General features: G+C 52.3%; 1 protein-coding gene across 2 annotated transcripts in view; it reads right to left on the reverse strand.

Annotated features, from left to right (window-relative positions):
- Positions 1 to 1648: 1648 nt before the first annotated feature.
- DOC2B (double C2 domain beta) overlaps positions 1649 to 24288 on the reverse strand; it is a 33641-nt gene continuing 11001 nt past the window's right edge. The window contains exons 4-10 of one of the 2 annotated variants that reach the window (XR_006210942.1): positions 21671 to 21780; positions 21364 to 21490; positions 18551 to 18708; positions 7194 to 7275; positions 6175 to 6271; positions 4641 to 5497; positions 1649 to 3514 (exon numbers count right to left, since the gene is read on the reverse strand). Coding sequence is in view for 1 of the 2 variants with exons in the window: in XM_042965380.1 (XP_042821314.1) it covers positions 5361 to 5497; positions 6175 to 6271; positions 7194 to 7275; positions 18551 to 18708; positions 21364 to 21490; positions 21671 to 21780 (711 nt within the window). In the remaining variant the exon portion in view is untranslated. Of the gene's footprint in view, positions 5498 to 6174; positions 6272 to 7193; positions 7276 to 18550; positions 18709 to 21363; positions 21491 to 21670; positions 21781 to 24288 lie in introns of both variants that reach the window. The other variant, XM_042965380.1, reaches the window with a different exon arrangement.

A 24288-nucleotide genomic window follows, 5' to 3' on the forward strand; every position in this document is an offset into this window, starting at 1 on the left:
CCTTGTCTCCTTGCCCATAGCCATGGTTTTATCCCCTGGCCCTTTGATCTAAGGAGGTGAGTTCTAATCTGAACCATTTCTCTCCTGAGAAGCTAAATAAGAGTCAGAAAATATTTCTGGGTAGCTCAGCTCAAAAGCCACCCCGACGTGGGGCTGAGGCCACAATTTTGCATCATTTATTAACTGATAAATCCATGTGTGTTGACAGGGTGGAGGAAGGTGCAGTGCAGGAGGCTCAGCAAGATCTTGGTTTCTCAGTTTTCTGATTCTTATAAGGTAATTTCATTGGTTCAAAGCCACATAAGTGCTTCCCAGTTCAACATGTTCTCCAGGAAGAGATCTTGCCTGCCTGTGGTCAGGAGACACACAGAAGGGAATTGGGGGCCTATGACAGGAACCCACTGGGCAAAGGTGAGCATTACAGGACCCTGAGAGTGAGCACTAGAAAATCTTTCCCAGCAGAGCAGAACCCTGCTGGGGTGGGCGTGAATAAGGCTGAACCTACAAGAAACCTAGTGGGACCTGGGCATCTTCCACCAGACCTGGCAACACCATTTGCTTCTTACAGCAGCATAGTGTAGAGATTAGGAGTATGGATTCTGGAGCCATAAGGCTTGGGACCAAATCCAGCTCTACCCTTTAATTATCCTTTGTTCCCCAGTTTTCCCATCTATAAAATGAGGAAACAGTTTCATAATTATGAGGATTAAATGAGTACACTTTGTGAGAGCTCTCTATATGGGTATTATTGCTGCTGCTATTATAGTTCTGGCACCTTCTCTCTGGTCCCTATTATTTTCCTAGAGTTCTTAAGGACTCCCCTCCTGAAATAGCACAAGAATTGTCTTTCCTCCCATGACCTTTCTATCTTCCTTTGTGCTGAGGGTTTGTGTGGGGTTTGCTACCTTCATTGTGCTGGAGTATCTAGAAGGAGAGACTGTAGGTTTGTTCTGAGTAGGTGGCCTGTTAGGAATGAAATAAGCTCCCATCTCACACACAGTTTTTCAGTCCTACTTGGTCCTCTGTCCTGTGCTCCCATTTACTGCTCTTCCCTTGCCCCACCCTGCTCTGGCCCTATTGGTCTCCTTGCTATTCTCATTCCTGCCACACCTGCCCCCACCCCGAGGGATACTGGCCACTTCCTCCACCCAAAACATTCCATTCCTGGTGCCACCTGCCTGGTTCTGTCGGTGAAGCAGGAGACTCGATCTTGGGGTTGTGAGGTCAAGCCCGACTTTGGGTGTGGAGATCACTTAAATCTTAAAAATAAAATACCCTCATTCCATTTTGAGTATCTCCATAGTTCCCTCCCTCAGCCCCCTCCAAATTTTAGCTCAAAAGTCACCTTCTTTGGAGGGCCACCTCACCTTATTTAAGCCCAACCTCTCCCTCCCATCCCACCTTACTCCTTTTATGTCCTTTTTGTCATTAAAAAAAAAAAAAAAGTAATCTGTACTCTCACTGTGGGGCTCAAACTCATGAGCCTGAGATCGAGTTGTGTGCTCCACCGACCGAGCCAGCCAGATGCCCCTATTGTCATCTTTGAACATGCTATGTTTACTGTTTGTTGGCTGTCTTGATGATGAATCTGACCCACCAGTGCCTGGTGGTGGAGTTAATACTTCACAACTGTTTGTTGAATGAGTGGGTGACAGCATGGCATGCCGATCCTGCTGTAAAGTCTTGGGAGGCATGAGATGAATCCTAGTTGTGTCACTTACAAGCTGTGTGATTCAGTACATTTTAACCTGAGCCTTAGTTTTCCCATCTGTAACCTGAGACCTACCTCTCATGAGTTCTTTGTGAAGAGTTAAAGGAGACAATGTGCTGAATGAGCCTCAGTTGCCATTCTCTCATTCTTTTCGGTCCTATCAACTCTATTTAAAGGAGTCTCCCAAGCCAATTGAATTGCAGTGAATGTTTTCATTTACTTTGGATTATAGGTCGTTATAAATATTAACAAATAAGACTTAAAAAGGACACCTTCGAGTAGGTCAGACGAAAGTACAAAAATTGTGTGTGTGGGGCTGCAGTTTAAGGACCTTTTCTGCAGCCACCACATGGTAGCAAAACGGTGTTAAGCAGTGCACGAGAGTCTGCGTCGACGACAGCCAGAGTCCATGCATCGGGAGGTTCTCTCGGTTTGAGAAGAAACAAACAGTAGGACATGCACGGGCCGGGAGGTGCAGTTCCTCGCTCTTGCCGCTAGGGGTCAGGAGGTTACCGCTTCAGGGTTGGAAGACGGGGCCCGTCTGGGATTGATTGGCTAGTGGTGGCGGTGGGGGTGGAGGAGGATGCAGCGTGCTGTCGGGCAACTTCCTGGTTACTGACACCAAACTTTGGAATGACTTTGTGGTGGTGGTTGGTAGGGAGGGGCGTCAACTTTCCAGTCTTAGACCAGAGGAAAGATGCCAGTTTGGGGCCAAAGGCAGAGATGATACTGCAGCTTCCCAAAGAGCTTTTTCTTCAGCAGATACAATCTGCGAGGGGTCCAGAGCAGTGCCAGGGTCCTGGTGAAGATTCACTCCTCCCTGGGGGTAAGCGGGGGTGGGGGGCTCCTTCCTAAGCACCCCACCCTCCATTGGGGCTGTCTGTCCAGAATATCCATCTTTTATCCTGACTGTCCCTGGTCACGAGGGACCATCTTTCAGGACCAAGTCTACCCTTGTACAGCCTGGGGCAGTAAAGAGCCCCAAGTGGGCTCCTCGCATTTGCTGGTCCTCTGTTTTCCCACTGTCTAATAAAGGAGTTGTTGAGACTCCTAGCCCCTTCTAGCCTTGCCATTCAGTTCAGTATCTTCACAGAAAGTCTGTGGGGTTCTTTTCTGAATGAGGTCCTCCAAGAGGCAAAGCTAAGAAAAAGCTAAGAAGATACCCAGGGCTCACCCAGACAGGAGGCCCCTCCAAAATAGGCCATCTCTTTGCTTGCTCCCCAAAGGTTCCCCCACACCAGCCTTGTGGTTAAAAGAGGAACCCTTGCCTGAGCCCCTGTGAGGAGCACGGCCTGGCCCATGGACTCAGAGCCCAGGGAGGGATGGATAGCTGAGCTCTCGGCCTGGACTGTGGGGACCTCTGGGGAAGCTGTGAATGGCAGAAGTGATTTCAAAGCTATCTAGCAGCTGAGGCAGCAGGACTGCCGTGGTCCTACCCCTTCACCATGCACCAGACCCTACTGAGTCTGCTATCTGCTGAACCCTCCAGAAGCCCGGAGGCAGAGGCCTAGAGAATACGATCTCCCAGACAACCAGACGACGTGGCAGTCACAGGACCTGGGCTGAGTCCTGGTTTGCCCTTTCCCAGCTGTGTGCCACTGACAGACTACACAGCCTCTCTGAATCTCAGCTTCGTCTGTCAAATGAGGACGACAAACCCACCCCATAGAAGTGTGAGGATTCATTACGACAGTGCACGTAAAACCCTTAACATACACAAAGCTACCTTAAAGACAGGAAAACCAAGGCTCCGTGACCAGCAAGTTTTCCAGCTACTGTTTGGGGGCTGGAATCCTGTTCAACCTGCAAAGTGGGAAAGGGCTGATGGGCACTTGGTGGAATTCGAATCATCACCTCAGGCCTCAGATGGTGATGTGCTTTGTGTCTGCAGCAGGCAAGAGTGAGCCCTAGGCAGGCAGCTTACAGGATGGACCTCTTGTGTAGGAGTCCAGCACCCTACTTCCATTGTGTCCATAGCTCTGGGCTGGGGGTGAGGCAGGGGCCATGAAGCCCAGCCTTTGCTAGCTGTGGTAGGGCAGGAAGGCCTCAGGCAGGTCACTTTCCCACTCTGGGCCTCTGTTTCCTCCATCAGCACAGTGATGGGACAAACACAAATTCCTTGGTTTTGCATTAGTTCATACAGCAACCTTGAAGGCCCCTGGGTAGGCAGGAAAAGTTTGGGGCTTCATACCTGGGCCCCAAGATTCCAATGCCCTCAACCTGACTCAGCGTGCAAGGCCCACCAAGCAGGGTGTCTCAGCCCTTGGAGGGAGAGGAGCCAGCCTCACAGGTCTTCCCAGAAATGAGGCCCCGGACTGCCACCCAGCACTCTGAAAGGAACACCAGTGGCCACAGTAGGGTCAAGATGTAGGGCACTCATCTGGGCCTCTCACTCCCTAGCCCTGAACTCAGAAGTGGGGGGTGGGTGAAGGAAGAGGGTGAGGATGGGGACTTTTTGCTTCATGAAAAAGGGAAGAGGGACTCTTCTGGACTAGAGCTGGCCTCATGCTTAAGCTGGTAATAATGAGAGGCTGGATCCATCCTCCAGGTTCTTAGGGAGGAGAAAGATTAAAGGTAGGAGAACTGGGTCTGAGGACTGAACTTGACCCTGACCCATCACTTCCCCCCTATGAACTGGGGTAAGCCTGGCAGGAAGGGATGGGGTGAGAGCAGGGCTGGGTGACATCACCCCTACCCCCATGCCTGTCCTAACCCTGTCTCCAGAGTGAGACCCCACGTCTTGCACAGTGATCCTTGACCCAATCACCATACTCTCCCCTCCAGGCCTTTGTAGATCATTTCCACTGCACACACTGCCTTTCCTCTATCTGCCTAGAAACCCATTCATCCTTCAAGGCCTTGCTGAGGCATCACCTCCTCCAGGAAGCCCTCCCAACCTCCCAGCAGAGTCAGAATCCATGGCACTCACCAGTTATGTCAACCTGGCCTTGGCACTCCTCACTCCCTGTTGTAATGGTTTCTAGCTCCCTGATTAGACCAGGAACTCTGAGGGTAGGCCCTGGTTCTCATTCTTCTCCAGCGGCTCGTGGAATCATTGAAGTGCTTGCCAATTGCCCATGTTCAGTGAGCTTGTAGGAACTTGACCATTCTTGCTCTCAGGTCAACTTTTCTCCATCTGCCCAGTAATGCCAGAGACGAACGGTTGCAGTAAGAGCTTCCTTTTGGGAATAAACTTCTCCAACTCTTCCCCTCATGCCCCTTTCTCCCTAATGTCCCTCAGGAGTTCTCCCTGGCCCCACCAAGGCCAAGGCGCCCCTGCACTCCTGTTCTCTCCACCTGGGGTCCCCGTGACTTACTACTGACCTCAAATAGGGTCCTCAGCCCCTGGGTGGCCCCCTTCCCCTCCCTGGGGTGGGTGCTGAGGCCAAGGTCCTCTCCCATCTCCTGCTCTCTTGGGCCCCAGGGGGCTGGAAGCAGGCCCAGCTTTCTGGCCTTGCTCTCCCTTGGAGTGGCTAGGTCCTCCACAGCCTCCAAGCGGGGGCTGCAGTGGCTCTGTGTCTGAGCAGCATCCTGGATCTCCCCCAAGATGAGGGCCAAGGCCCTTGGTGGTAGCTGAGGAAGCCCAGGGCCAGGCTGGTGCTGGGCCAGGTGACAGGCAGGGGCGGGTGCGGCAGCAGGTGGGGGCTGGTCAGTCGCTGAGCACAGCCCCTGGGAGTTCATTGGTGAGCGTGTGCCAGCGCTCGATCCGCTTGTCCTTGTTCTTCAGGCAGTCGAACCAGTGCTTCAGGCGCTCGCCCTTAGCATTGATGCCCAGAACCACGCCTCCTGCAAGAAGGGAGCCGAAGAAGTAGCGAGGGACATGGTGACCTTCTGACGCCCAAGGGCCTGGGGGCAGGGGTTCCCATAAGACTAACCCTCTTGAACAAGTGCCCCCCACCCCAAAACCACCCCCTCCAGGGCTGGACCCTCCACCCTGCCCACTGGGCTCTGAGGGTGAGCAGTGGTTTGACTACCACACCACACTCTTAGCCTGACCCCCATCCCCACTGCGAAACCAGAGCCCTGGGATCCTGTCCTTCCCCTCTCTAGGGCCAGAGCAGTGCTGGGGGTAAGGTGTGGTCACGTCTTAGCCGAGGGATGGAGGCAGCTCCACTATGCACAGCCAAGACGCTGATGCCGACGCCCACCAGGAATTCAGGGCCCCAAGGGCTCCGAGTCCAGCCCAAAGCACTGACCATCTTCACCTCTCACCACTGCTCTACACAGGCTGGTGTGTGACCCTCCCAGACCCCTTTCCCTCTCTGGGCCTATCTATTCCTCTGTCACATGGAGTCAGGCTGGATAAAGTCTGAGGCCCCTTGTGCCTGGGGTCAGATAGTCTGGGGAAAGCTGGGGCCATAGAGGCTAGGAAGCAGAGGCTGTGGCCTGGATTCAGGGCTGCTGTCCTCTGCGAACCCAGAACAGGCATGTGGCTAAAGGACATTCTCATTGTGTCCTCTTACCAATGAAATCGTTGGATTTTCCAATGTCATAATCCCAAACAGTGACTTCCAGGGTCTTCTTCGCCAGGTCCCCATGCTTAATCTCGTAACAGAATTCCTGGTGGTCAGAAGAAGAGTCAGGGCCAACACCACGGGGCCTGGAACCTGGCCAGTGGCCAGGAAGGCTCTGGGGTGCGGTGAGGGGTGAATGAATGGAGGGAGAAAGGAAGGGAGAGGGGGAGGGGTGGATGGGAGGGTGATCAGTGCTCAGTGGTAGATGGTGGCAGATCCTCACCCATTCCACCCACTTCTGCCCGAGAACCTGGCTGGGGTCCTCAAGTTCCCCTGCTCTCCAACCTGCCTGGTTCCAATGTCACTGAAGCCGCTCTCTCCAGATCCCCAGGAGCCTCATCACCAAATCAACACACACTTGGCGACCTTAGCATGCTTGACCGCTCTTGGGTCTGGCTCTGTTGACCACTCCCTGCCTTGTGAAAGTCTCTCCCCCACAGCTTCCGGGATCATCTGACATCTGGTATCCCCTTCACTCTCTGAAAGCATCTCCTTGGTCTCCTCCTCCTGCCCCTCAGTCACGCGGGCTCTTCCCTAGGCCCCTCTGCTCCTCTCCATATGCCCCTGCCCCCGAGCTGAAGACCTTGGGATCCACCCGGAGCAGAACTTCTCAAGGCCCTGGGACATCTCAAATCCTCACACCCACCAGAGCTTCCTCCATCTCGCTTGTACCTCCCCTCTTGTTGTCAGGTCCCCCCCTTCCACCTCCACATCCTCATGGCCACAGTCCCAATCAGCTGGATCCTCTGAAGAGCTTTCCGGGATTCCTTGCATCTCCACCTGCACCACCTTGGCCTGGTCCAGCCTGGCCTTGCCTCTCCCCCACCTCTCATGGTTAGGGGCTCTCCTGTCGGCCCCTCTCCACCTCTCAGTTTCCACAGTAACCCTTGGAAAAGCCAGTCTTTCCGGCAAACACTGCCCTGAGGGAGAGCAAGCAGCTTCCCAGCAGCCTCACCAGCCCCTCATACCTCGTTGAACTCGGGGTTCAGGGTCTTCTTCTTTACTGCCGTCTTGTGTTTGGATTTCTTGTCCACATCTGGCTTCAGGTATCTGGAATTAGAACCAACAAATGGGCAGAGGGTGGGGACAAGCTAAGGAGACAGACAGAGCCAGCAGGGCTTGGAAAAGCCTTTTGTTCTGGAGAGACATCCCTGGGCCCCCCATTCATACTAACCGTGGGACACCCCAGCACTACTTTGTGGCCAAGGTTAGTGGTCCTCTGCCGTGGGAGGAGAAGCAAACGGTTCCTTTGTCACCTAGACTTCTGTCCCCACGCCCATTTCGGAAGTTAACCACAGAGTCCCCTTCTCCCCTAGAGGTTTTTCCTGGTTTCTGGAAGTCTAATGTTCATAAAGCTTACATTTCTCACCAGAAAAAAAACATTTTTAGCAGCATTGGTCCCTTGTTAGTTTAAATAGCAGATTTATCAAGATACAATTCACATACTATGAATATCATCTTTCTAAAGTATGTGAAGTATAGTATATAATTATACAGGTGCTATATATAGTATACAACATAATAGTCTATTCCCAGATTATACAACCATTGCCTCTGCCTCACTGGAGCTTTGAGGAAGTTACAACAGTGCTTTCTGTAGGGAGAGTGAAGCCTGGCGTAGGAGCCAGTTCCTTTATAAAGAACTAATACCTAGACTTTGATACAGAAGGACTGCTTTCATCAGGCTCAGAGAGGTAGAGGGACTTGCCAGGCCACACAGCTGCTCAGCACAGGGCTGGTGCTCACAACCCAGGACAGGAGTTCCTTTGCAGAACTGCTCACCCTGTCCCTGCATAGACACTTGAGTGAGAACTGTCCTTCCCCTGCTGAGAGTTCTTTGGGCGTGAGGACTACATCTGTCTCACTCACCACCAGCTTCCTGGCACCCTGCTTGGGGCTCAGTACACTGGGTAGGTCAACAAACACCTGCTGAATGAATGCATGAATTCCTAGAAGTGACATTACCCGCCCAAAGGTACACACATATCAAGTTTCTTGCTTCATTGTGCCAAACTGTCCTCTGGAAAGGCTGTATGGATGATGCATTGTACCCTCAACAAAGCTGAGTATGGCTGCCTTAAAACCCCTTGCTGGTTTGCAATCATCTCTTGGACATCAGTCTTAGCAACATATTTATGGATGGGTCTCCTCAGGCAAGGGAAACAGAAGCAAAAATAAACTACTGGGACCATACCAAAATAAAAAGCTTGTACACACAAAGGAAACCATTAGTAAAATGAAAAAGACAACTTACTGAAAGAGAGAAAATACTTGCAAATGATAGATCTGAGAAGGGGTTAATACCCAAAATATATTAAAAAATTTTTAACATTTATTTTTGAAAGACAGAGCAGGGAAGGGGCAGAGAGAGAGGAAGACAGAGGATCAGAAGTGGGCTCTTCACTGATAGAGAGCCCAATGTGGGGCTCAAACTCACAAACCATGAGATCATGACCTGAGCCCAAGCCGGATGCTTAACCGAGTCACCCAGGTGCCCTTAATACCCAAAATATATAAAGAACTTACACGCTCAACACCAAAATCCCCCAAATAATCTGATTAAAACATGGGCAGGGAACCTGAACAGACATTTTTCTTTAAAAAGAAGATTAAAAAAAACCTGTAAAGTTTATTTATTTTGAGAGAGAGGGAGCACATGAGTGAGAGATGCAGGGAGAGAGGGAAAGAGAATCCCAAGCAGGCTCTGCACTGTCAGCGCCGAGCCCGATGCAGGCCTTGGACTCACGAACCATGAGATCATGACCTGATCAGAAATCAAGAGTTGGATGCTTAACCAACAAAGCCACCCAGGCGCCCCTAAGTAGACATTTTTCTAAAGCAAGTATACAGATGGCCAACAGATACATGAAATCAATAATCATCATGGGAGTATAAATCAAAACTACCGGGAGATACCACCTTACACCTGTCAGAAATGGCTAGCGTCAAATAGACAAGAAGTAAGTGTTGCTGAAGATGTGATGAGGAACCCATTCCTTGTTGGTGGGAATGCAAACTGGTGCAGCCACTGTGGAAAACAGTATGGACGTTACTCAAAAGAGTAAAAGTAGAAATACCATGTGATCTGGTAATTCCATTACTGAGTAGTTACCCAAAGAAAACAAAAACACTAATTCAAAAAGGTATGGATATTCCCGTGTTTACTGAAGCATTATTTACAATAGCCAAATTATGGAAGCAACACGAGTATTCACTGATAGAAGAATGGATAAAGAAAATGTGGTATATGTATGTATATGGGTGTGTGTGTATGTATGTATATATTCTATATATACACAAGGGAATATTAACCCTAAAAAAATGAGAGCTTTTCATTTGTGCAACATGGATAGACCTAGAGAGTATTATACTAAGCGAAATAAGTCAGAGAGAAAAGCACCATATGATTTCCCTTACATGCAAAATCTGAAAACCAAAGCAAATGAGTAAAAAACCAGAAACATCCTCATAAACCGAAACAAACTGGTAGTTGCCAGAGGGGAGGGACAGGAAGGAAGGGACAGGTAAAACCGGTGAAGGGAATTAAGAGGTACAGATTTCCAGTTATTTAAAAAAAAACAAAAATCCTTGCTGGCTTGAAAGGCAGCAAGTGTGATATATCACTGTTGGCTTTTTCAGTTGTGGTTTTTATTACATAAAAAACACTAGTTCATTATAGGAACACTAGAAGATACGTACTGAAGAAAGTTGGAGGTGGGAAAGAGAAATGAAGACGTAGATCCACACAAAAACCTGTTTAGCAGTGCTATGCAGTTTATCAATAACTGGAAACTCACAAAAACCAGCAGGAAACAATGAACAAAATGCAAGTAAGTACACACCTATCAATAATTACTTTAAATCTACGTGGTCTAGGGGCGTCTGGGTGGCTCAGTCGGTTAAGCGGCCGACTTCGGCTCAGGTCATGATCTCGCGGTCCGTGAGTTCGAGCCCCACGTCGGGCTCTGTGCTGACAGCTCAGAGCTTGGAGCCTGTTTCAGATTCTGTGTCTCCCTCTCTCTGACCCTCCCCCATTCATGCTCTCTCTCTGTCTCAAAAATAAATAAATGTTAAAAAATAAATAAATTTACATGGTCTAAATGCTTACAAGGCATGGGGTTACAGAATGGATAAAAAAAGGAAAAAAAAAAAAAGACTTATCTATAAGCTGCCTAGAAGGGACTCAGTTCAGACTTAAAGACACAGACTGAAAATGAGGGGATGGAAAAAGAAATTACATTCAAATGGAAGTGGGGGTGGGGGGAAAGCTGGGGTAGCAATACTTGCATCAGACAAAACAGACTTTAAAACAGAGACAAAGAAGGGCAGTATATAATGATAAGGGGATCAGTCCTACAAGAAAATATGAGAGTTATAAATATGTATACACCCAACATTGTAGCATCTAAATACATAAAGACATAAATACTAACAGACATAAAGAACACAACTGACAGTAATATAATAGTAGGTGACTAATACCCCAACAATTACATCAATGGATAGACCATCCAGGCAGAAAATCAATAAGGAAACTGTCTTTGAATGGCACATTAGACCAGCTGGAACATTCTCCAAGATTGATCACCTGTTAGACCACAAAACAAATCTCCCTATTTAAGAAGACTGAAATCACATCAGACATTTTTTCCCAACAATAAGAAACTAAAAATCAATTAAAAGAAAGAACTGGAAAAACCCACAAACACATGGAGGATAAACAACATGCTACTAAACAACAAGTGGGTTAACAAAGAAATCAGACAAAATTTAAAAATACATGGAGACAGGGCACCTGGGTGGCTCAGTTGGTTGAGCATCCAACTTCAGCTCAGGTCATGATCTCACGGTTTAGGAGTTCGAGCCCCGTGTGGGGCTCTGTGCTGACACCTTAGAGTCTAGAGCCTGCTTTGGATTCTGGGTCTCCCTCTCTCTGTCTCTCCCCTGCTCATGCTCTGAGTTTCTCTCTCAAAAATAAACAAACATTAAAAAAATACATGGAGACAAAAATGAAAACACAATGGTCCAAAATCTTTGCGATGCAGTGAAAGTAGTTCTAAGAGAAATTGACAGAGATACAGTCCTACCTCAAGAAACAAGAAAAATCTCAAACAATCTAACCTTACACCCAAAGGAACTAGAAAAAGAACAAACAAAGCCTAAAGTTAAAAGAAGGAAATAATAAAGATCAGAGTAGAATAAATGAAGACTTAAAAACAGGAAAATACCAGTGAAACTAAGGGCTGTTGTTTAAAAAGATAAACAGGGGCACCTGGGTGGCTCAGTCAGTTAAGCACCTGAACAGAGAGCCCATAATTCTTTCTTTTTTGAAATATTTTGAAAGCAAGTGAGCGAGCAGGGGAAGGGTACAGAGAGAGAAGGAGACAGAGAGTCCCAAGCAGTTTCTGCACGGTCAGTGCAGAGCCCAACATGGGGCTCAAACTCACAAACCGTGAGATCATGACCTGAGGTGAAATCAAGGGTCTGATGCTTAACCAACTGAACCACCCAGGTGCCCTCGAAGAGCCCATAGTTAAACCCATGCTTATATGGTCAATTAATATACAACAAAGGAGGCAAGAATATATAGTGGGGAAAAGATAGTCTCTTCAATAAGTGATAGTGGGAAAACTGGACCACTTTTTTTTTTTTTAACACCCTGTACAAAAATAAACTCAAAATTGATTAAAGACTTAAATATAAGACCTGCAACCATAAAACTCCTAGAAGAAAACAGAAGTAGTAATCTCTCGGACGTCAGCCTCCATCACATTTTTCTAGAAATGTCCCCTCAGGCAAGGGAAACAAAAGCAAAAATAAACTATAGGGACTACATCAAAATAAAGATTATTTGCACAGTAAAGGAAATCATCAACAAAATGAAAAGACAACCTACTGAAAGGAAGAAATTTGCAAAAGATATATCCATTATCACGGTTAAATCCAAAATATATGAAGAATTTGTGCAACACTAAAAAAAAAGCCGATTAAAAGTGGGTAGAATAGATTGTTTTTTTATTTCAAAGAAGACACACAGCTAGCTAACAGAAACACGGGAAGATGCTCAACATCAGTCCTCATCAGAAATATGCAAATCAAACCCACGAGATACCATCTCACACCTGTCAGAATGACTAGTATAAAAAAGACAAGAAATAACAAGTATTGACAAGGATGTGGAGAAAAAGCAACTCTCATGCACATTGGTGGGAATGTAAATTGGTGCAGCCACTGTGGAAAATTGTATGGAGGTTCCTCAGAAAATACCCAGGGGAGGGGGAAATACAGGCTTCCAGTAAAACGAGTAAGTCACGAGAATAAAAGACACGACATAGGGAATATAATCAGCGATATTGTAATAGCGTTGTATGGTGACAGAGGGTAGCTACAGTTGTGGTGGGCAAAGCATAATATATACACGTGTTGAATCACTGTGTTGCACACCTGAAACTCACGTAACATCCTGTGTCAACTATCCCTCAAGAGCGAATAAATAGAATGTGGAAAAAAAAAAATAGTAGATGATCTAGTAATTCCACACTGGGTATTTATCCAAAGAAAATGAAAACGCTAATTTTAAAAGATGCGTGTACCTGTGTGTTCATTGCAGCATTATTTACAACAGTCAAGATATGGATAGATGAATGGATAAAGAGGTGACACAGACACGCACGAATATCACTCGGCCATAAAAAAGAAGGAGATCTTGCCATTTGCAACAACATAGATGGACCTAGAGAGTACGAAGCTAAATGAAATAGGTCAGAGAAAGACAAAAACCATGTGAAGTCACTCATGTGAAATCTAAAGAATAAAACAAGTGAACAAAGAAACAGACCCATAAACACAGAGAACAAACCAGTGGCTGCCAGAGGGGTGGGGGTGGGGGTTCGGGCAAAACTGGGGAAGGGATGTGGGAGACACAGGTTTCCAGGTATGGAATGTGTACAGGGACAAAAGGCACAGCATAGGGAATATAGTCAAAGGTATTGTAATAGCATTGTATGGTGACAGGGTAACGTTGTGGGTCAATTACACTCAAAAAAAAAAAAAAAAAAAAAAAAAAAAGGAAACCGAAACGTGCTTCAACGTAAAGGGGAACTGAGCAACAACTTGTGGTTTCTCTAGGTGATGAATGACTATCTGGTAATAAGAAAGACCAAACTACGGGTGCTTGTGATCATGTGGGTGAATCTCCAATGCGTTATGCTACATGAGAGAAGTTAGGTTTAAAAGGCAACATGCTGAAAGGTTACCTTTAAAAGAAAGTGTGGAGGGGCGCCTGGGTGGCTCAGTCAGTTAAGCATCCGACTCTTGATCTCAGCTCAGGTCATGATCTCACCATTTGTGGCTTCGAGCCCCGCATCAGGCTCTGTGCTGACAACACCGAGACAGCTTGAGACTCCGTCTGTCCCTCTCTCTCTGCCCCTCCTGTGCATGCATGTGCTCGCTCGCTCTCTCTCTCTCTCTCTCTCAAAATGAATATAAATGCACTTTAAAAAAGAGTCTGGAAAAGGCAAAACTGTTGGGAATAAAAACAAATCCGTGGTTGCCTAGGGCTGGGGGAACTTTCTGGGGTGACAGAGGTATTCCCTATCTTGACTGCGGTGGTGAGAACAAGATTGTATGTAGCAGTTAAACTTCAAAAGGGGAGAAACTTACAGCGTGTAAATTATACCTCACTAAATCTGACTTTTAATCCATCATAGGAACCCGGAATTCCTGTCAACTTGGCAGGTGGACACAGAGCGAGATTTTCAGATTTCACGCCACTTTGGCTTTGGATTGGCTTTCCTCCCGTACCGGAGCTCTAGCACCCCAGATACAAGTGAAGGCACTTTGTTGCCCTCCCCAGTCCCTTCCCCCTTCTCCCTGCCTCCCCAGAGACCACCGCTGCTAGGACATTCTCTGCAGGGCTGGAGATCTACAAACGTCCAGAAACAGTATCGCGCTGTATATTTGAGATCTACAGATGTTCAGAAACACTGTTCTCAAGTTTGCTTTGGGGATCAGCATGTTTGGATAGGTGTCCATGTTAATTTATCTAGCCTGAATTTATTCATTTTAACTGCACGCTACTTCATTACACGCATATGCCGCATTTTATTAATCTATTCTTCTGCTGATGAACGCGTGGCTATTTCGAGTGTACTGCTATGCCGAGCAATGCTGCAAAAATCAGCCTCTCACCCGTACGTGGGTTTCTAGGATACAAACCTGGGAGGGAGATAATGCAGCCACAGGGGGCCCACATTTGCCTAGTTGACTGGATATGGCTGACTTTTCCTCCAGTGGTTATGGAGAGTCTCCTGATTATCTTCTGGATGGTTATGGCATTTCCTCTCACAGTAGTCTTTAATCTACTGGAAATCACGGTTTTGCTAATGAGTGAGGTGGGGATCCAAATCACTGGTTTTTTTCCTTATTTTCTTATTTTGAGAGATGGAGAGGCACAGCCTTGGGCAGGGGCGTGCAGAGAGAGAGGGAAAGAGAGAATCTAAAGCAGGTTCAGCATGGTCAGTATGGAGCCTGACACAGGGCTCGAACTCATGAACTGTGAGATCACGGCCTGAGCAGAAATCAAGAGTCCAGCACCCCTCAAATCACTGTTTATGTGGAAAACCAGTAGCCCCTGCACCATGTGACCCAGGTCAGCTTCCCATTATACCTGGCCCTGCTGCTGGGCCTGATGGCATTGAAGTTTTAAATAGTTGCTCTACTAAAATAGGATTCAGGGGCGCCTGGGTGGCTCAGTCAGTTAAGTGTCCGACTCTCGATCTCGGCTCGGGTCATGATCTCACAGTCGAGATCGAGCCCCATTGTCAGGCTCTGTGCTATACGTGACGCCTGCTTAAGATTCTCACTCTCTGCCCCTCCCCTGCTCATGCTCTCTCTCTCTCGAAAAAAAAATATGATCCACACGTTATATAACGTGCTGTTTTAAAACATACAATTGGGAGTGCCTGGCTGGCTCAGTCAGTGGAACAGAGGACTTGATCTCAGGGTCGTGAGATCCATGTCAGGTATGGTGCCTACTTAAAAAAAAAATAAAGTACAAAAGATGGTTTTTAGTATATTCAGAGCTGGGCAACCATCACAGTCAATTTTAGAACATTTTCGTCACCTGGGAAAGAAATGCAGTACCTGTTAGCAGTCACTCCCCATCTCCCCCCAACCTCCTTCCAGCCCCTCCAACTACCAATCTAATCTGTTCGCTGTCTCCGTGGATTTGCCTATATATATACATAGTTTATTTATTTTGAGACAGAGAGAGATCACCAGCAGGGGAAGGGCAGAGAGAGAATCCCAAGTAGGCTCTGCGCTGTCAGTACAGAGCCCGATGAAGGTCTCAAACTCCCAAACTGTGAAATCACGACCTGAACTGAAATCAAGTGTCCGACGCTTAATGGACTGAGCCACCCAGGAGCTCCTGTATTTGCCTATTTAAGGCTTTCGTATAAATGAAGTTTTACAACGTGTGGCTTCTTTTGTGTTTGGCTTCTCTCCCTTAGCATAATCTTTGCACGGTCTTTTTAAGGTTCGTACAGGTTCTAGCAGAGCCATAGTTTTATGGCTGAATCCCGTCGCTCTGTGTAGCTATGCCACTGTTGGTCTATCCACTCATCAGCGGATGGACATTTAGGTGGTTTTCTTTTGTCCCCTGTGACTGATGCTGCTGTGAGCATTCATGTACCAGTGTTCGTGTGCACGTGTGTTTCCAGCTCTCGAGGGGACTTGCTGGATCACGTGGTGACTCCATGTTTAACTTCTGAGGAACCGCAGATGGTTTCCTAGAGTAGCTGTACCACATTTTATAATAAATAAAATCCTACTTACTTTAAAATCTTAGTTTTTTTTAACCTAAGCTTACTTTTTTTTTTTAATGTTTTATTTATTTTTGAGACAGAGACAGAGCATGAGCAGGGGAGGGGCAGACACAGAATCCAAAGCAGGCTCCAGGCTCTGAGCCGTCAGCACAGAGCCCAACGTGGGGCTTGAACTCACGAACCGCGAGATCATGACCTGAGCCGAAGTCGGATGCTTAACTGACTGAGCCACCCAGGTGCCCCATTTTACTTGCTTATTTTTGAGAGCAAGAGACTATGTGGGGGAGGAGAGAGGGGGGAGGAGAGAGGGGGGAGGAGAGAGGGGGGAGGAGAGAGGGGGGAGGAGAGAGGGGGGAGGAGAGAGGGGGGAGGAGAGAGGGGGGAGGAGAGAGGGGGGAGGAGAGAGGGGGGAGGAGAGAGGGGGGAGGAGAGAGGGGGGAGGAGAGAGGGGGGAGGAGAGAGGGGGGAGGAGAGAGGGGGGAGGAGAGAGGGGGGAGGAGAGAGGGGGGAGGAGAGAGGGGGGAGGAGAGAGGGGGGAGGAGAGAGGGGGGAGGAGAGAGGGGGGAGGAGAGAGGGGGGAGGAGAGAGGGGGGAGGAGAGAGGGGGGAGGAGAGAGGGGGGAGGAGAGAGGGGGGAGGAGAGAGGGGGGAGGAGAGAGGGGGGAGGAGAGAGGGGGGAGGAGAGAGGGGGGAGGAGAGAGGGGGGAGGAGAGAGGGGGGAGGAGAGAGGGGGGAGGAGAGAGGGGGGAGGAGAGAGGGGGGAGGAGAGAGGGGGGAGGAGAGAGGGGGGAGGAGAGAGGGGGGAGGAGAGAGGGGGGAGGAGAGAGGGGGGAGGAGAGAGGGGGGAGGAGAGAGGGGGGAGGAGAGAGGGGGGAGGAGAGAGGGGGGAGGAGAGAGGGGGGAGGAGAGAGGGGGGAGGAGAGAGGGGGGAGGAGAGAGGGGGGAGGAGAGAGGGGGGAGGAGAGAGGGGGGGGGAGGAGAGAGGGGGGAGGAGAGAGGGGGGAGGAGAGAGGGGGGAGGAGAGAGGGGGGAGGAGAGGGGGGAGGAGAGAGGGGGGAGGAGAGAGGGGGGAGGAGAGAGGGGGGAGGAGAGAGGGGGGAGGAGAGAGGGGGGAGGAGAGAGGGGGGAGGAGAGAGGGGGGAGGAGAGAGGGGGGAGGAGAGAGGGGGGAGGAGAGAGGGGGGAGGAGAGAGGGGGGAGGAGAGAGGGGGGAGGAGAGAGGGGGGAGGAGAGAGGGGGGAGGAGAGAGGGGGGAGGAGAGAGGGGGGAGGAGAGAGGGGGGAGGAGAGAGGGGGGAGGAGAGAGGGGGGAGGAGAGAGGGGGGAGGAGAGAGGGGGGAGGAGAGAGGGGGAGGAGAGAATATCCCAAGCTGCCTCCCCTGTGTCAGCACAGAGCCCAAAGCGGGGCTCGATCCCATGAAACATGAGATCACGCATGACCTGAGCCGAAATCAACAGTGGGATGCTTAACCAACTGAGTCACCCAGGCGCCCCTAAAACCTTTAAAAGTAATCCCTACATCCAACGTGGGGCTCGAACTCACAACCCTAAGATCAAGAGTCACACGCTTCACTGGCTGAGCTAGCCAGGCATCCCTATAATAGGACCTTAAAAGTGACAGAAATAGAACGGAGGCCGATGGGAATGGTAGGCGGCCCCAGAGTTGTGCCTGTGGCAGGCCTGGCCTCCCTATGGTGTCAAGGCACCCCACGGCCCTTGGGGCTCCTCACTGTCCCCTCAGGCCAGGCTCATCCCTCTTCTAGGTTTAGCTCCTCTATTCCTCTGCCTAAACAGGAATGCCTCCCCTCTGCTGAGCCAAATTCCTGCCCGCGTCCCACCCTTCCAGAAATTCTCACTGTGAAAGCAAACGTCCATCATTTATTTGTAGCAGGCCCAAAGCACGGACAGTGCTCGCTGTGTGTCCCGCTTCCTCCCTGTCTGCAGGGCCACCAGCTCCTGCCTTCCCCTCCAAGCTAGGGTCACTGCATAGCCTGGCACAGGTGCATGATGGCCTTGCACGCCCCCCCCGCCCCGAGTTAGGGTTTCTCTCCAGCACCGCCATGGGCCCCCTGGCAGGGCGGGGTGGACCCTGACGGGCACCTGTGGCACCAGCACGGGGCTGGGCACACACGGGCAGCCCAAAGTCCCGGCAGAGCTCCTGCTCTGGATCTCCATGCCCGTGCCAGGCCCGGCCCCTCCTCCAACCTGCTAACGGCCCCTCCTGAGGCCGCAGTCAAGGGCAAGCCCGAATGGGGTGTCAGGAGACAACCACGCTCTCTCTGCGTGACCCGGGAAGCCATTCAGATTCTCCAGGCCTCGGCTTCCTCATCTGGGAGACGGGGCTGGTCAGACTTAACCCACAGAGTGGCCAAGAAGAGAACACGCTCCTGGGGGTGCGGCGCCCACCCTGCCTCGGGAGACGCTCTAGCGCTTGCCACGCCGCGCTCCCGTCCCGTGAGGTGAAGGGGGAAGGAGACGGCTGGCCCGGGCCGTTCACTCACGTCTTCACGTAGGGGTCCGAGTAGCCGTTGGCGTCCATGGCGGCCAGGTGTGCACAGCGCACGATGCCGACCAGCAGGCCCTGCTTCTGCGAGCTGTACTTGAGGGAGATCAGGATGCGGCCCCGCTCCTCCAGGGACTTGTCTTCTGTCTTGTCCACCTGTGGGGCAGGCAGTCACCTGGCCGTCCTCACGCGCTCCCACTCTCTCCCGCAGCCAGGGGCTACTGAAGCGGTCCGCTGGCCCAGTGGGTGGGGAGGGGTCACCCTGGCCTCAGCCCCCCCAAAGGTACTTCCTGGAGCCTTCAGGGTGCAGGGGGCAGCCCCCTTGGGGAGAGCCCACATACAGCTTCGACATATTCCCGACCCCAAGCGGAACAGGGGTCCCTTCCTTTGCCCTGGCCCCTGCCCGGGGCTGCCTCAGGGATCAGACCTCAACCGTAGGTCTCCCCATCTGCCCCCCCACCCCCGCCCCGACTATCCTGAGGGTTTCCACTCCCCACCCTCCTGAGAGCACGGTTCCCACTGTCCGGCTCCCGCTCTTCTGGAACTTCTTCTCCCCACCCTCCATCCACCTGGACACACCCAGCTAGAGGCCCCAGGGTCCCTCCTTGGGCCTCTCTGGTAGGCTCCTCTCACTGAAGTCCCAGCCACATCCCTTTGCCCACGACGGTCCTCTGCCTGTCACTCAAGTGACGTCCCGTGTGGCTCCTCATTGGCAAGGGTTCATGCCTACACCTCTCCGGAGATGGGACTCCTGTGAGGTGAGGGAAGGGCCACCTCCTCTAACTCCCACACCCAGAGCAGACAGGACTAATTGGCCACCGAACTTACTCTAAGCTCAGAAGAGGCCTCAGCATCTTTCTCGACACAGTGCTGGACGGCCATTATTAACGGCCCAGACCAGGCCCGGGGGTTTTAACCGTCTGCCACTCGGGCCTGGTGCTTTGTGTGTGATGGGCTCAGTAAACAGAGGACTTGTGCTAGTTTGGGTGACGGTGTGAACATGAAATGATATAGATAAGCAGATTTTCAGCTGCTTTTGGGGGGGGGCGGGGTTCATTATACACTGGGTTGTTTCATAGGAAGACCATTGGATCGGGTATTGTTCAGTACTTACTGAGAACGAATAATGTTCACAGACCACGTAAAACCTAAGATGTGCCATCAAAGCGTGTCTTTACTGCCAGAGCACTGATCTTAAACCGCATTCCTTGGTTACCGCGTGCCTGAGACCGGACCAGCGAGCGACTAGCAAATCCAAGCGAGGCTTGGCGACACCCTGATCACGCCCCAAGCACAGGCACGCGCGTACTCTCACGCATCCACGTGCGTGAACACACGCATGTGCTCCACCTACTTGAGAACGTGCCCACACGCACTTGCACACGCACCCACATCCCTGCGCGCTCCCATCCCCACACAGCGGTTTGTCATGCCAGGGTTCACAATTCAGGAACACAGCCATACTAGGGGTTGATGTTGCCTTTTAGAAGTGACATAGATCATTCGGAAAAAGTGGGTTTGGGCTAGTGACTCGTAATCAAATAAAAAAGGTTATATCCATCCATCATTCAAATGTCTAGGAGTTGGAAAGAATGTGACGAGGGAATAAAATTTGATCAGGTTATGCAAAAAGGCAGAGTTGGGATCTTGGCCTCGGGCTGACTTTTTTTTCCAGGGCTGGACTAGGGCGAGCCTGCACGGAGCATTTGTCCCAGGGCCCGGGCCCTACCAGGGACGAGCCTTCCCCTTGCCCAGGCCTCTGGGGGGAAAATGCCTTAAAAGGAGGGTTGTGCCCTCAACACTAGGCTGCTGGAGGGTCTCAGGGTCCTGGGGCCCCCTGGCCAATGCCTCCCACCAGCTCTTCTGAACAGGGTGAAGGACAGGCCTCCAAGAGCTGGGAAGGGGATTGGGGGGGTGGTGAGGGAGGAGAGTGAAAGGGAGACACAGATGGACAGAGGTTGGGAGGGCTCAGCTGCAGCGGACAGCAGGGGGCAAAGTTGGTTTTGACCATTTCTAGGAAAGGATTAATTTTAGGCTCCTCTAGGTGTCTCACAGGCACCTCACGCCTGTCGTGCTCCCGGAGCATCCCCAGCGGCTCTTCCCATGGCCCTCCACATCACAGTGACCTCTGATCTTTCCAGGCGCTCGACCCCCCCACGTCAGGGATGCTTGATCTACCAGCACACCCACTCCTCCCTCCCCTGTGCACCCCACCCGCCCCGCCACTGGGTCATACTCATCCCCCCACGGCTCTCCCCACCCTCAGCCCCTCTCCCTCTGAGCCTGCGCCCGGGAGCCTGCGCCCCGGGAGCCTGTTAAAACAGAGGCTTTAGCCCCTGCGTGGCATCTCCCCCCCCCCCGCCCCCACCCCCCACGCCGGCCCATCTCGCTCACGGTGAGGAGTCCCTCCCAGCTCCCTCCCCCACCAACCTCTGATCTCCCCTCCTAGGACCCAGTCCCATTGTTCTCCCTGATCCACGCAGCGAGCCTCTTGCTTGTGCCTCTAACAGACCCAGCACCTGCTATTCCCTCTGCCAGGAATATTCCCCAAACCTCCATCTAAACCACTGACCACTCGTGCTTTCCTTTGTGACCCTGAGCACTGTCTAACCTAGGCTCTGTTTGGGTAACTCCCCTCGTTTTGAATCCGGCTCCTGTCCAAGCTCCACGAAGGCTGGGATTTTTGTCTGCTTCCCCAGCACCTGAAGCCAGGTCAGGCACATAGTAGGTGCTCAATAAATGCCACTGGCCCTGAGCTGCCAAGCAGGGGGGGGAGCCCAGATAGCCTGTGGAGCCCCATCCCCCACTCACCGGCAGCTGCTTCTCCAGGCAGATGCTGAATGTCTTAGTGTGATTGGGCTTCAGCTTCTTCAGGGGCACGCGCGTCTCCCCGATGAACTCATTGTGGCGGAATTTGTCCTCGTCACACACGGAGATCCTGGAGGACAAGAAGCCAGCTCTTCAGATATGAGGTGGGGGCCAGGTGGGCGGTGCTCTCCGTTCGCTTTCAAAGTCGTAGGGATGTGCAGGGTGGTTGGGGACGTGGGCGGCAGGGCCAGCCCGAGGGGGAGGCTGGGGCAGGGCGTGGGTGAGGAAGGGGCCTGGGGCCCTCACCCACCGCAGGGTCTTCCGGATCATGTCTTCGTCTGTGATCCCGTAGTAAGTGAGGGTCTCATTCCATGTGGGGTTCAGAGTGTTTCGGAGAGTTTTCGTTCGAAGTTTATTTGCCTGGTGAGAGCAGAAACGAGGCTGTGAGTGTCAGGGAGTCCAGGCCTGCTGGGTCCCCAACACTGAGTAGGCCTAGGGGAAGAAGGCTGTTAAATTGGCTGGCTAAAACATGGAGGTTGGGGCGCCTGGGTGGCTCAGTGGGGGGAGGTCATGACCTCACGGTTTGTGGGGTCAAGCCCCACTCTGGGCTCTGTGAGGACATCGCGGAGCCTGCTTGAGATTCTCCCTCCTCCTCTCTCTGCCCCTCCCCTTCTCATGTGTGCATGTGCACACACAAGCTCTCTCTCAAAAAATAAGCTTTAGAAATAAAAAATAAAACATGGAGATTTTCCAGGTGATCCGGGCAGGCTCAATGCAATGTGATTACAGGGCCCTTGAAAGCAGAAGGGGGAGGCAGGGGGAGGCAGGGGGAGGCAGGGGGAGGCAGGGGGAGGCAGGGGGAGGCAGGGGGAGGCAGGGGGAGGCAGGGGGAGGCAGGGGGAGGCAGGGGGAGGCAGGGGGAGGCAGGGGGAGGCAGGGGGAGGCAGGGGGAGGCAGGGGGAGGCAGGGGGAGGCAGGGGGAGGCAGGGGGAGGCAGGGGGAGGCAGGGGGAGGCAGGGGGAGGCAGGGGGAGGCAGGGGGAGGCAGGGGGAGGCAGGGGGAGGCAGGGGGAGGCAGGGGGAGGCAGGGGGAGGCAGGGGGAGGCAGGGGGAGGCAGGGGGAGGCAGGGGGAGGCAGGGGGAGGCAGGGGGAGGCAGGGGGAGGCAGGGGGAGGCAGGGGGAGGCAGGGGGAGGCAGGGGGAGGCAGGGGGAGGCAGGGGGAGGCAGGGGGAGGCAGGGGGAGGCAGGGGGAGGCAGGGGGAGGCAGGGGGAGGCAGGGGGAGGCAGGGGGAGGCAGGGGGAGGCAGGGGGAGGCAGGGGGAGGCAGGGGGAGGCAGGGGGAGGCAGGGGGAGGCAGGGGGAGGCAGGGGGAGGCAGGGGGAGGCAGGGGGAGGCAGGGGGAACAACACTCGAGGAGGGAAGAAGTCACAGGCGGACGCCGGTGTGGGAGGTGGAGGGAGGAATGGAGGGCGGGCAGCCTCTTGCTGCTGGAAAAGGGTGGAAATGGCCTCTCCTGCAGCCCTGCCACGCTGGGTGTCACCCCCATGGGAGCTGCAGCCCTGGGGGAGAAGAAATGCGTGCTGCAAGCGAGGAAGTCGGTGGCAAATGGCTAGGGCAGCCCTAGGAAACTAAAACGGGGGCTCCCGGCATCCAGGCCCCGAGCTTGTGTTTTTGCAGGAGGTGCTGGCACTGGGCTGCCGAGAAGCCTGGCGACAGGGCCGGCTTCTCTCCCACCCACCTCCTTGCCTCGGTCAGGCCCTTCCCTGTACCTGGAACACCATCTCCTAGAAAATGCCCGTGGGGCGGCGGGTCCGGGCTGCCCCATCGCCTCCACTCCTCCCTCTGCTTCCCATAGCTCTTGGTTCTTTTATACTCCTTATCTGTCCTGCCCACCTGGGACTCAGCCCCATGACGGGCTCCCCCTGAGGTTGGCCACCGCAGCCAGGCTAGGAGGTCAGGCGGGCCTGGGCTCCAATCCCAGCTGTCCTTGCCCAAGCTCTGTGGAGCCCAGCAGGTTACTCGCCCCCTGGGAGCGTCAAGTTCCCACTGCAAAATAGGGCATAATAATACCTCTTTCTCAGCATGGTTTTCAGGAGCCTTCTTGATCAGGCGACGGCTTTTTATAAAACACTGCCCTACGCGGGAGCTCCTGTGTGTGTGGGAAGGTCCTTACGACTCAGCCTCCTGGTACCGCTGATTCTAGCTCCTGTGAGTCTAGGGACTCACAGCCATCGCGCTTCTGAGTTGGGGACATTCCCCTGGTCACAAGGCCCTACCTGTAACAGGAGGACACTGAGGCCTGGAGTGGTGGCCCAGCGCCTCCAGGCACAGGTGGTTGGCCACTGCTGTTTTCCCTGCAGCCCTGCTTTCCTGAATAGAGACTAATCGCCTCTGCCAGGTGGCCCTCCTGGACTGGTGGGGAGCCTCAGCCCTTACACGCTGGCGTAGGGGGTTTGGGCCTCAGACCCAACTCGGGCCCTAGCAGCCCATGGCTCTTCAGCCTCTTCCCTGCTTAGTTGGCCTGGGAAGAGTCAGGGGCGAGGGCAGCCCTCTCCCCCGGAGGGCATTTCCATCACAGTCTCTTCCTAGCAGGCCACTTGAAGGCCAGGAAGTCCTTTCCAAACTCTTGGTTTCTTAGAGCAGAGGCCAGGACGAGACCACCAGCCCTCGGGCTCTGCTGCTTGTGCTCTGGTGCCCCGTGTCCCGTGTGCCCCAGCCTCCCGCTGGTGTCCTCTTAGAAGCAGAGCTAGTCTCCTGTCAACCTCCCCACCCCCCCCCAGCAATGGGGTCCACACAGCCTGCCCCTGAAAAGTCTGTGGGTCCCACAGCCAACTCTGAAAAGATGATCTAACCCTCTCTCCCATGAAATTAAGAACAAGACACTGAACTGTAAGACGTAAGAAAGTCTAGACCTTCTATCTAGTGCGG

This window comes from Panthera tigris, chromosome E1, assembly GCF_018350195.1.
Source record: "Panthera tigris isolate Pti1 chromosome E1, P.tigris_Pti1_mat1.1, whole genome shotgun sequence".
In the NCBI taxonomy this organism is placed as follows: domain Eukaryota; kingdom Metazoa; phylum Chordata; class Mammalia; order Carnivora; family Felidae; genus Panthera; species Panthera tigris.